Source organism: Micropterus salmoides, unplaced genomic scaffold (genome assembly GCF_014851395.1).
Source record: "Micropterus salmoides isolate LMB-PRFRI ecotype aquatic unplaced genomic scaffold, ASM1485139v1 Ms_hic_scaffold_13, whole genome shotgun sequence".
NCBI lineage: Eukaryota > Metazoa > Chordata > Actinopteri > Centrarchiformes > Centrarchidae > Micropterus > Micropterus salmoides.
Genome location: NW_024040374.1, coordinates 35,762,645 through 35,776,193, shown reverse-complemented (window position 1 = coordinate 35,776,193; position 13,549 = coordinate 35,762,645). Strand labels below are relative to the sequence as shown.

Below are 13,549 nucleotides of genomic sequence, written 5' to 3'. Positions count from 1 at the left end.
CCACACTATCTGTATGAAGAGAAAGTCACAATTGACTCAAAGTTTAGTAAATAATATTCTTTAGCATAACCATTGGTTTTATTTTTTAATTCAGTACCAGATGAAGTGGCCACAGTGCTATGCAGAGATGAAGACTGATAGAGGGAGCAGATGCCTTCTGAAGTACAGCACTATCTTCCTCTTTCTGGCTGTGTTTGGCTTAATCTTTGGGCTAGGTAACATGGATTTCCTAAAGGTGAGAACTTTGTTTCACTGGGACAACTTGAAGAATAGACCTTCTTAGAAATGTCAATGTTGACTCATAATAATAGTTAAATGGTATTTTTCCTGACAATCCTGCACTAGGAGCCGTGTGTAGTTTTCAGTGGCATCTAGTAGTGAGGTTTCAGATTGCAGCCACTATGTTTCGAAGCATGTGCTCCTGTGTAACCGCGCTCAGCTACACTTCACTGTATCTGGCCGGTTTAATCAACCCCTCGACTCGTTGTGTATCTCTCAATGCAGCCGTTTATTATCTTGACAGGAACAGAATATGTACTGGTCAGTCATACAGTTGGCTCGCTTTAGGCAGCTCACACAAAGCACACTCGGGCACGTCTCTTTGAACTAACAACGCTACAGGCACGTCAATTAATGTTTCAAATAAAATAACATACATTAAAATATGTAGATGGACAGTAGCAGAATATGTTGTGCTCAATCATTCTGTTGGCTTGCTTGAGGCAGCTCACACACAGCACACTACAAAAGAACCAATGCTAACTAGTTTAGAGGATGCATATTGTCTTAAACACTATAGCACTTAAAAAGTACAGCAACCCACTCATATCTCGTCTTATCAATATCAACCTCACCATAAGATATACAGTTATTTATATACAATGACTATATACATACACGTATACACCCAGAACATTCTGCAGTGCAACCTCCACCTCCACTGAACTTGCCGGAGTCCTGCACTGACAGCACAGAACACGGAACATTTATCGCCCAGTGCTTGATCCGGGATGTTGACAGGGCAGGTCTCTACAAAAATGCACAACAGTCTCTAATTTCCTTTGCTTGGCCAAGGATCAGTCTTAAGTCAAAGCTGGGCCATCACTGCACCCGCCGTGGTGCCTGTTCCGGTTGACCGAACTGGGTGGACTGTGGTCCGTTGCTCCTGAACCAAAAACGCCATCCTTCTTTTCCAGTGACTGTATTTCTGTCATGGGTAATACATGTTTCAGCAATAAAGCCCGAAAAAAGAGATAACCAGATATTATAAATGAGATTGTTGCCACACTTTAGTAGAACAGTTAGACCACAGTAAATAATGTTACTGCAACTTACTGAATGGGTCTTTCACTGCGTGTTGTTGTCTGCAGCGTTATGTTTCATTATTGTATATTATGTGGGTCACATAAGTTACAGTGACTGAGACCACTGAAGAAGCTCTGAACTTGAGTATAGGTAAAATGAAAATAACTCTTAATTGATCCATGCCAATGCCCCTGCCTTGCATCCATAGGCTAATAAACAAATTGTCCACATTTTGTACCGTTATCACATTTCTTGCAGGCTAAAAACAACACTTTGAAGTAATAACGTTGCAACCACAGTATTTAGCAACAGATAACATTAGCAACTGGTTGGTGTTAGCTAATGTTCTCAAAATTGAGCTAACTAAAACATAAAATCCCCATCAATATATTTCACATGCTTTGCAGTAATGTTAGTTTACCTGTCCAATAGGATGAAAGCTATCTCTGGGTCGCTTTTTACATCCAAAACAAATGTAAGGTGTTTGAGGCAAGGTCTCTCCTTGACTCATACACCTTTACTATATTTAGGGTTCATACGGTAGAACCCTATTGTTTTTGTGTGTTTTAGATATATTATTATTATTATTATTATTTGTGTTCTGCCGCGCTGGCTCAAATTCCCGTGAGCTGGAATGAGCTAGAAACATGAAACTTGGGGGAATAACTGGAAATGGTGTGCATCAGCTTCCACAGAAATATGAACCCAATCGGCCACAAGGTGGCGCTATAATTAAGGCTTAAAAATGCAAACTTTGAAAGGCCACGCCCCTTACTCCGTAAGTCTGATTGACTTAAAATTTCTCACACAGGTGCAGCTCAATGTGCTCTACAAAAAAGCCTCAAGGACTATTAAGGTCCGTCTAGAGTTTTTTTCCGCCATTTTGAATTTTTTGAAAATCACATTTTTGACATCTCCTCCTAGACCGTAACTCTGATTGCCACCACATTTTCAGTGAATCATCATTGGATCAAGCCTATTAAAAGTTGTATAAAGCATGTCGATATCTCAATTACTTTTCAAGATATGGACCAATGAACTTTGAATGGGGCTTGGCTCTGGACATGAATGACCACAAATCAACAACCGTAGGGCCAATCATCACAAAACTCACAGGATATGTTCAGATAGGTGCTTCGGATATACCTGGACATTTTGATGTACATACGTCCCTACAAGTGCAAGACAGGTGCTTAGCATTACACAAATTATACTATAAATCCCATATTCATTCTCCAATCATCACAAATCTCTCAGGATATGTCCACATAAGTAACTGAAACATGCCCTGAAAGTTTCATTCAAATCGAACACCCGAGGGTGCTATAAATGCAAACAAACTGCAGGGGATAAAACGAAAAACAGGCTACAAATGCATATTATTTGTCCAATCAACACAGAACTTGCAGGATATGTCTACATCACCACCTCACACATACCCTGAAAGTCTCATTCAAATTGACCACTAGAGGGCGCTATAAATGCATCGTAACTGGATGTGGAATGATACAAATTGAGTTATAGATCAGAAAATTGTTGTCCAGTTGTTACAAAACTTGCAGGATGTGTTTAATAACAATGTTAAACCGTATGTGTGAAATAACTTTGATGGCGATATTGCGAAAAAAGGTATGAACCCGCGAATCGCCGCTTGCAGCTATACTGACTGTGTTTTGGTTTTCTCCTGCTGACGATTTGATTCTTGTTTGGCCCAACAGGCTCCAGCACATAAAACTTTTTTGTTGTTTATTATCCTTACTGAAGTTTGTGTTGGAGTCTATGTTTTGCTGGGAGCCGGCCATTTTTTTTCAATTAGTGGACCCCATTTCATTAGCTGCAGTGTTGTTGCTGAGTGTACAGTTCAGACTCAGTAGGCAGGAGGTTCGGGAGAGAGCATGCAGAAAATCCGACCCGATTTCTTCACATAGGCCTCAGCATAGTGGCTGTTCCAAGGGACAGAGAAAGCAGGTGTGCGGTTCATTTTTATGTGAGGTTACAACCCATTCCCAAATAAGCAATAAAAATTATTAATTGATTTAAGTGATTTTATTAAACTACATACTTTACTTCTGTCACGGACAAAATTCCATTTATCTCTCAGCCATGAAAACAGTTGTCTCTCATGTCAAAGAGAGGTATGAAAGAGCCTTTATAGTGCTTCTGGGCCAATGATGTAAAATAGCCCATTTCAATAATTTCAGTGAGAAAGTCATTGAAACACACAAACAAAATCTTGTGTAAAGCAGATTCCAGATCTTGAAACTCCTGCATTTCCCCATGGTTCAGTTTTAAGAACATAGAGAAGGCCACAGGGGAAGATGGGAAACGCAGAAATTCCCACAGCTAACAACGCATATGTTCTTAAAACCCCTAACAATATTTATTGTTTTATGCTCCATCTTGGCCCTTTATTTTATTTAGTTAATTTGCTTTTAGTACACTTGGTGGATGCATCTTTGTCACCAACTCTTTCTGTTTTCAGAGTTTCAGAGAGTTTCAGCATAAAGTGAACTTCACCATCATCTACCCAAGGGTTTCCACTCACCGTAACATGCATGACAGCTTCTGCACCTTCCAGCCACCTTCCCCTGCGGACGTTCTGGAGGAACGCCTCCTACTAGACTCCATTGCTTGGCCTGAAACTTCAATTCTACCAGATCCTCTTTCCCTGGAGCAGACCAGTGATCCTGCCCACAGCAGCTTCACCATTCTCCCACAAGGGAGGGGAGGAGGAGAGTGGCGCGTAGGGGATCAGCTGGAAGTTATGATCAAAATGTATGACTTTAAGGGTCGCCCAAAAACGTCTGGGGGAGATCTGTTATTCTCCAGGCTGCACAACCTGAAGCTTGGTGCAGGTGTGGCTGGACAAGTGGTGGATCATCTCAATGGCTCCTACTCTGCTGTGTTCTCTTTACTCTGGGAAGGAGGCACACAGGTTGAGGTGAGCTTGAACACTATCATGTTGACTTTAGTTGTACTGTAGGTGTCCAATTGATCATTCACAAAAGCCCCACACCCCTGAGTTACTGTTGATACCCCTGTTAACTTTCACTTCTCGCACCACTTGAATTCCTTAGTAATTGTGAAACTCAGCTCACAAGAAGGTTCAAGTATGCTTTTCAATGTCTAGTCAGTGGTCTCTACATAGAATGGAAATTACATTTGTCTCACAGCTCTACTGTTAAATGGTGTGATTTAAAAGAAGAGCACTAAATTCTTCTGGGAAACTTTGCATCTTAATGAACACAACTGATAAAGGAAGCTCATCTCCTGGAAAAGGATGGCCACAACGTGATAAACCTTAATTCTGTTTCCACAGCACATTTCTGCTAACTGGGCTAGTACCGCTCAGGCTGTGTCACAAGCTAACAGGCTCTAGCTAGATCTTTTTAGCACTAGCTAGGGGTGAATGAGGGACAGACTGTCAGATGGTCACAGTCTCCCCCAGCCTCTGGTTTTTATCCCTCATTTTGCCAGTGGAACATCTAAACACTTCCACATTGCTACACTGAAACACAGGCTGTTTCAGAAACATGTCACGTTGTCTAGAAGCAACCCACTGAGACATGGGCCCTAACTCATAACGTGAGTAAGGGGAAGATGATGTTGAAATAGCCCCCAGTTCGTAGCTCTCTAACCACAAGCCCAGGTGGTTGTGGTGGTTGTTGTTGAGTTTCAAAGGGAGACGAGCAATAAATCCATAATAGGGGAAGGATGCTACCCCCCATCAGCCAGTGCAAAACTTCTGTCTCAGGTGCTGAGGCAGAACCTTGTTAGGGTAAACCAATAGCGAAGCCCGAGGGCTATTCATGTATTCATAGAACTGGAGTTCCAGGTAACTACACCTGAGACAAGGTGTGCAGCTTAAAACACTAGTACTTGATTTGTCTTTATTGACATGACTGACCAGGACTGGACAGTGAAAATTCTGGTTCTCTGTCCCGTCAGGTGACGCTGGTTCACCCTAGTGAGGCTGTCACAGTGCTGCGCAGGCTGAACAGTGAACAGCCAGACAGGGTTTATTTCCACAGCCTCTTCCGTTCTGGCTCTCTTTCTGAAACCACTACCTGTAACGTCTGCCTACGTCCAACCCAGCAGCCGCTGTGCAATTACACTGACCTCCGTACAGGCGAGCCTTGGTTCTGCTACAAGCCAAAGAAGCTGAGCTGTGATACCAGGATCAGCCACTCCAGGGGAGTTTTTAAAGAAAACCTCAAGGCAGGGGAAGAGAAACTCTTTCAAAGGTGAGGAAGCAGAGAAACAAGTGTGTGTGACTTCTAATAAACATGTATTTCTTTGATGGGAAGTTTCCCAAAGTTCAACTACAGGCAGTAAACACTGACTGAAGATTTACTCTAAGATAATCCAAATCAAATGAATCCATCAGAATAATATGAGTAGACAATAAGAACACTGGATAGGAATTTACTGTAATTCATTTGTTTTTATTGTAAATTTATACATTTTATCTTAGATAAGTCTTGCACACTTACATTTATATTTTCTACTTTGGGACAGTGTAAGTATAAACATGCTACATATTATCTCCTTATAAAGTTGATAATGCTAAAGTGTTAGCAAACAGTGGCCTATTTACCCATCCAGTAGACATGGAGCAACATTAGCATTCATTTGGAGTTGTGTTAATGGCAAAAGTAAGGCGTTTTAGCTTCTGTCTCCAGGGAAATATCTGCCTCCGCTACCACCCATTATCATTCTACAGTAGGGGAAAAATGCTCTGGCTTGTTTGTAAATCTTTTAAACCAATTACAATCGTCTTTGGTGGTGCTAAGCCCTGAATGCAGCGACGATGCCCCTGCAAAACAGTGTCTGGAGGAGCTTGTTTGGTGGAACATTTGCACAACTTGTTGTTTAAATGGCTATATCCCAGCAAAAGAAAAGGTTACAGCCACTGGCTTTTTTATGTTTGAGCTGTTAGCGACCAGGTTAGGGTAACTATTTTCAGAATGTAGGTTGCTTGCCTGAGTGGTAAACTGAGCACAAAAGATCCAAGAGCAGACACGGTAGCAGGGGTTAGATTTTACATAGAAGATTTCTTGAACAATAAACAGGACGGTGAACGTTAAAATTCTGTAGGGCAGTGGCGGAGAGAAGGCATACAAGTTCCAAAAAAGACGACTGCGCTTCCATGTGCTGAGACAAAAAAACTGTCGAGGCACAAGACAAGTGAAAAAGACACTAGACTGAGAGACTAGACGCAGAGGCCATAGCGTGCGAATTGCCACTAAACTGGCCGGTGATCAGGTGAATTCTGAGGTGAAGGGCTGGAGTTTAAGTCTGCAGAGGTTGATTGACCAGATCATAACACTGAGGTTGTTGCTGTTTCAAGTAGCTAAAGGGATTTTGAAAAGTGGTATACTGTGTGTAATACACAGCCAATGGCAGGCTTTAACCTACAGTTTACATCCAGTACAGTTTACATCTTTGATGAAAACACTGCCTTCTATGTCTCGACTCAACCAGAATGGCAGGCTATAAAACAAGCTGTAAGATGTTACTACAATCTGTAGAGCTGAAGGAAACCACAATATTGGGTTTGTCACTGCAAGCAACGCCTTGCGCAGTATACACAGTCATCTGACCCATTGTTTATATGAAAATATTAAATAGTGCAACTTTATCTCTAATGTGGTGATGGCGTATAGATAAGATGCTTGCCTTTGGTGTGGGAGACCTGGGTGCGATTCCCACTGTAAGACATCCACCGTTGTGTCCCTGAGCAAGACACTTAGTTGCTCCAAAGGCGTGCGACCTCTGACATGTATAGCAATTGTAAGTCGCTTTGGATAAAAGCGTCAGCTAAATGAATAAATGTAATGTTGAAGGAAATTTTCAAGCAGTTGTTTCCCATTTTTGTGTTTTTGTTTTAACTTTAATTAAAAGGTTTTTATTTCTCATTCATGTCCTCGTTTCTTGTATTTATGTTGTGGTGTGTATGTGTAAGAAATATTCTATAATATGTGCTCTTCTTCAGTGGTGTCAACATGAAAGTCTCTGTTCGGGCTTCGGGAGCTGCCAGTGTCACTGTGATGCCAAAAAAGAAAGGTAAAGCATTTTTTACTGCCACCATTACCGAATAATAATAATACAATTACTCTTGTTCAAAACAAAATATGCTTCAAACAATGAAACGGGTAGAAAAGATGACATTTGTAAACAACTAATCACTTACCATCCCCCATATTAGCTTTAGTTGATTTTATTAGCAGCTAGCAGGTACATTAGCCACTTTTAGAAGTTAAAACAGATGCCTGTTTGTTCTCGTTGGCATCAACATAGTTTCTTCCAGTTTTGAAGACCAGTTTTGTACATTCATACTTCTTGTGAGGTATATGAAGTCCAATAAGATTGTAATCCCAGTAAACTACAAAATAATTAGACCATTTACATCTCTAGATAGTGAATTTGAGCCTCAAAACATTTCACAAGACTGTGAATGGCTAATTTTCAAAGTACAAGGTTGTTTATTTTTCATCCTTCATGCTACACACACAGAACTTAACAGATGATTAAATGTGTATTAAAACATGGTAATATTTTAACTAAATAAAATAAACACTGGGCTAAAGAGGCAACATGGGCGTATACACCCACCCAACATTCCGCAGTGCATTATTTGGAATTTGCATCTGAATGTAAACCACAGCAACAAGATGGTAATATGGTTTTCATCTTCATATAAAAGTCTGACCATCTCAATTGCGTTTAAGCGCCAAGAATCACAGAAGAGTCCACTTCCTCTCATCTTGCCAAACAAGGTCTGCATGACGAGTGCTTGATCTGGGATGTTGATGGGGCAGGTCTCTGTAAAGATGTGGGCACAACGGTCTCTGACTTCCATTGCTTGGACAACTTGAGCCCCGTTTTGTCCAGACTTTAAGGTCTGGACAAACAGACCACACTGTTGCAAGTGACATTCTTTTATCGCAATGAATGTTTGGCACTGTAGTTTGTGTCAATACAGTTCCAAACCCACTGTCCTGCTGAACAGTAGTGCACCAAATACGTATTTATACACTGCTGAAAATAGTCCAACAAATGCATACGTTGAATAATGAACTGAACCTTTAAAAAAATATATATATAAATATAAATAAATAAATAAAATAAAGTTGTGACATATTTCCAAGGATTTATGTCTTCAGTAGTAACAAATTGACTGGAGTTCCACAAACAGTTTGGGGAGAGACAGTGGGTTTTTTTTGTTTTTGTTTTTATGGGATTTTTTGACAGTATAAAATAACCCCATCCGTATCCTTTAACTTCTTCGCAGGTCAACCGGAGGTGAAGAGCAGCATTGTGAAGTCTGGACCCTCTGGCTATTACTACCAGGGTGTGTGGCGAGCATTGGGTGGCACCACAGTTCACCAGTTCAACACCTCCTCTGCCATCAGTCAGTGTCTGAAAGGCAAGAAGGTCCACCTGTATGGAGACTCCACCATCAGGCAGTGGTTTCAGTACTTCAAAGCAGCACTGCCAGGTAACTGATCCACAGGGATTTCTGCCAACAGTTTGATTTTGTTCACACTGCAGCTTCATCTGTTCTCTTTAATACTTTTAGACCTTAAGGAGTTTAACCTGCGCGGCCCGATGCAAGTTGGACCTTTCATGGCCTTGGACTATGCGAACAACATCTTGGTGACATATCGCTGCCACGGTCCTCCTCTCAGTTATACCATTGTTCCAACCGCCGAGCTGCGTTACGTTGCCAATGAACTAGATGGCTTAACTGGAGGCATCGACACTGTCGTAGCTCTCAGCATCTGGGCTCATTTCACCCCTTTCCCCATGGAGGTCTACATCCGGCGGCTGCAGAGCATCCGCAGGGCGGTGGTGCGGCTACTGGACAGGGCTCCAGGCACACTGGTCGTCATCCGGACCGGGAACCCCAGAGCTTTGACTTCTACTATGGCACTAGGCTACAGCGACTGGTATGCGGTGAACGGTGACAAAGTGCTCAGAGCTGTGTTCAAAGGTCTGAATGTTCATCTGGTGGATGCCTGGGAGATGTGCCTCGCCCACCACCTGCCGCACGACGTCCACCCACCTCCTCCCATTATTAAGAATATGATTAATGTTCTCTTGTCCTACATATGCCCTAAAAAGGGCGGTTAGATGTGTGGTTGCTCACTAACTGTAGCAGAATCAATGAAGCAGATTAAAAATCACATTCAGATTTATTGGCCAGGTATTTGTACACATACAAGGAATTTGACTGTTTTTGTTCCTCTCTCAATGTACTTACACAAAAATAGACATACAGCACATACAGCTAAAACAAGATCACCAAGATAAACAAAAACATTAAACTGTAACATTTTTCTCTTTTTGTGTTAAAAAATGTCTCTTACATTAGAAAATATACTGTTGCCATAAACACACATACAGAAGCCCTGTAGATAGTTATCCTATCTATGCTGGGATTTCATCCAGCAGCTAACAATCTACCTTTAAGACAGAACCTGTGCTCTGCTACTTTGACTCCAAGGTAAAATGTGGTCAATGTTCACCATAGTTTGAATAGTTTGATAGTTTAATGAACTTGAACTATTTACTTTGGGAGAAAAGTACCAACAGACTACTTTAAATAAATAGTTTTACACTTGGCAATGCGCCAGATGAGAAGATTATGCCACTCTCATATTTGTCCATTCAATAAGAAGTTTTAACCAGTTAGCTTAGCTTAGCATAAAGACAGGGGAAACTGCTAGCATGGCTCTGTTGGAAGGAAACAGAATCTACCAGCACCTCTAAACCTTTCCTGACTGCAGATTTAACAAAGAAAAACACAAGAATAAATTAATACAAACGGATGACCAGATGATTGTGAATCAAAATGTATAATTTAAGACTTGATGAAGAAATTGTGGATTATGATACAACAACCATTAATTATGTTAACACAATTCTAATTGAATAAATGTATTAAAAATAATAGTTCAGTTAAAGTTTGTAACTCTTTAAAACTCAACATTTATGTTCCTCCCCTAACTTTGGCTGGTAAAAAGGTAAAATCTCCAGAAACTTGAAAAACAGGCTGTGCCTCAATTCAGGGTCTAGATCCTGCAGATTCTGGAGTATGATGTACCATTTGCAGCCCTATGTGCTATCCCACAATCCCCTATGTACCATGCAGCTGTTTAACAGAGCTTTTTAGGTGATCCTTAGCAATTCATTAAGTTGTAAAATGACACTTGACTATGTATTTAAATGGTATTTGGTGGTCATCAATCACTGGTAAATATTTTACGTGATCTAGGACCATGAAAATCTGTCTCAAAATGATTGCTGGGATGGTGTATGCACCAGATACTATTGTTATCCCACAGGATGGGCGTTTCTTACATTCTATAGTCTATACTATCTTTTAGTAGTCGGGCACCTCACTGAATTCACTGATGCTCTGCAAACTGCCCAGAAATCATTGGTTCTGGTGGTTTTTATCACCCTCTGCAGAGCTGTCCTGGGCTGTGCAGATTCCATGTCAATTTGTGATGTTTCCAGTCAGGATGCTTTCAGTTGTTCCTCTGTAAAAGTTAACAAGAAGCCACAAGAATTTTGCTATGCTCTTCTTACATTTCTATAGGAAATACAGTCATCAGGGGGCTGATTCCCAGGAATCTGAAACCGTGAACCATGTCCACCTCAGTTCCACTGATGTCGACAGGGGCGTTTGTCTTCACCTCCTTTTTCCTAAATCACCCTGCTCCTTGGTTTTGCTGATGTTAAGCAGTAAGCTGTTCTCTGTGCAAAACTCTACAAGATTGTTTATTTCCTCCCAATATGAAGTCTCGTCATTGGTTGAAATTCCTGCCGATAATGGTGGTGTTAACTTTCCGCTAACTTCACAACAGAGTTCTCTTGTCGGGTGTTGCAGTCAGGGGTCAGTGTACAGATGGGGGCTGAGTACTAGAGTGATGGAAAAGTGACCGTCAGTCCAAACTGTATGTAGTTTGTTTGTGAGGAAGCCATATATCCAGTTGCAGAGTGTAGTACTCATGCTCAGAGTGCTAGGTTTGCCTTTAAGTTTCATGATGTAACATATATTTACAAGTCAACATTAAATGGTTATCAGAATATTAATGCAACATAATTAAATTACATGTAACATAATACTGTTAACAAATTTATGGCTATTGATAAAACTGGTTGTGTAAAAAATTAATAAATGTGTATTTTATAATGTACTCAGGGTTGGGAGGATTCTTTAAAAATGTAATCCGGAACAATTACTAATTGTTAAAATGTAATAAATAATGTAATCCAAGTACCAATAAAAGTAATGTAACATGATTACTTTCGGATTACTTGATGCGTTGTCTGCTCAGTGTATTTTTAGAGAAATATACAAAATCTTTCATTCCCATGAAATCAAAATCCATGCTTAAATGTTTTTATATGATATGCTTTGCACTATGCCAACACCATGGCAGTTTCTGGCCCATCAATGACAAAAAATGTTTTGGTATTCTTGATGATATTTAAGAGTTTGTCATTTGGAAAGAGAATTTTAAAATGTTCTCATTCTGTACTTAATGAAAAGATTTCTCAATATAATGTTGCTGAAGTATAGTGTTTCTGGACTGGGCCCCACTGATTACTGTACAAAAACACATTTTCTTCACTGATTTTGGTGAAACTGGATCATATTTGATGGAGAAATATTAGATATATGGAGAAAATATATTCTACTTTTATGTCCCCCAGCAGATCTGCCTCAATTCTGTGATTCAGAGTTTACTAATGGGTACACAGCTTTACTTGTTGCTGAAGTTAGTTAACAACCAACTAGCTCAGTTGGCTGTGCAGCCATAGCTCTCCCCGTACTGGGAGCTCGGAGCAACCTGGCGGACAGATTAGCGTCTGTAAACGCTGATCAATGTCTGCGTCACGTCCCTCGCTAGCTTTGTATTTTTACAGAAACACGTACATAAACTGTATATAAAAAAACATATACAGAAGCAAATAGAACTGCATTTTCTGTTTCATGGAAAACTTATGATTAAAGTAATCCCTATGAATAATCTCCGATTTTACAAAATGTACCTGTAATCTGATTACATCTATTTTTTTCTGGAACTAATCAAATGTCACAGATCTTGCTTGAATGAGGTCAGCAATGAACATGACTAACTGACTTGATAATGTCAGCAATGAGCAGGAACCAGCTTGAATGATATAACAATGGATGCAATGAAAATTTAGCAATTAGCACAATGCAATGTACATGAAATCACTTTACAGTAATCAGTGACAGTATCAGCAGCAATTAGCAGAATGGAATAATAATTATCAATTTGTTCTGTCTGTCCTGTGCTCATCCTGGTACTGCCCCTAGGGAGTGTGTATGTTTAAGACCGGTGAGCAATGTTAAAACAAACACAGTCTGCCCCTCTCTGTTAGAGGGTTTGTTTGTATTTAAATTTGTTAAAGTAACTTCTTTCTACTTTATGTTTACGGAATTGGCTTCTCCTTCTGTTAAAAAGGAAAGCTAGTTTTCCATTCTTTTAACCATTGTTTTATTAACTTTCTGTTTAATTGTAATAAAAATCCTGTTGACAGGTTTTCTTTTATTTATTTCTCCCTAGTTAATTATGATTTTTTTTAACAAGTAACAGAGTTTATTAACAAACAGTGTATTACATATTTATACTGTGTGTTTCTGTGTGCAATAATGATAACAGTGGAGGACTCTGGTACCTGGACAATCTCAAACATTCTCAAAGCTTTTTTTAATTTGACAGATTCAAAACAGCTTTTAAAACAAGGACACATATTTTTAAACACTGACAAGTCATCAGAAAACTTGCGGACTAGATGTTTTTGAACCAGGGACAGATCCAAAATACCAGCACCACCCACCCACACCACAACATGATTACTGAACAATATTTATAACAATAACTTTATTCAAACATATGTAAACAAGTAAGTTAGTATAATATTAATATATTAATCAAATGATGTTACTATATTTGTTATAATTTAATATAATAGTATACTATATAGCTTACCACTAGTATAATATTAATATATTAAATAAACGATGTTACTATATTTGTTAGAATTTAATATAATAGTATACTATATAGCTTACCACTAGTATAATATTAATATATTAAATAAATGATGTTACTATATTTGTTAGAATTTAATATAATAGTATACTATATAGCTTACCACTAGTATAATATTAATTCCAGTTACAGGATCTTCATTTTTG

General features: G+C 39.5%; 1 protein-coding gene across 1 annotated transcript; it reads left to right on the top strand.

Annotated features, from left to right (window-relative positions):
- Positions 1–3,856: 3,856 nt before the first annotated feature.
- Positions 3,857–9,468, top strand: LOC119900196 (NXPE family member 3-like). The gene is made up of 5 exons (XM_038714954.1): positions 3,857–4,160; positions 5,216–5,549; positions 7,301–7,371; positions 8,600–8,806; positions 8,888–9,468. The coding sequence occupies exons 1-5, from the start codon at positions 3,857–3,859 to the stop codon at positions 9,439–9,441; spliced, it is 1,470 nt and encodes a 489-aa protein (XP_038570882.1). The 3' UTR covers positions 9,442–9,468.
- Positions 9,469–13,549: the final 4,081 nt, after the last annotated feature.

Coding starts and splice junctions, on each gene's coding strand:
- LOC119900196 (XM_038714954.1), top strand. CDS start 3,857: ATGCATGACAGCTTCTGCACCTTCCAGCCACCTTCCCCTGCGGACGTT. Junction 4,161..5,215: donor CAACCTGAAGCTTGGTGCAG/GTGTGGCTGGAC, acceptor ATGACTGACCAG/GACTGGACAGTGAAAATTCT. Junction 7,372..8,599: donor TGTGATGCCAAAAAAGAAAG/GTAAAGCATTTT, acceptor ACTTCTTCGCAG/GTCAACCGGAGGTGAAGAGC.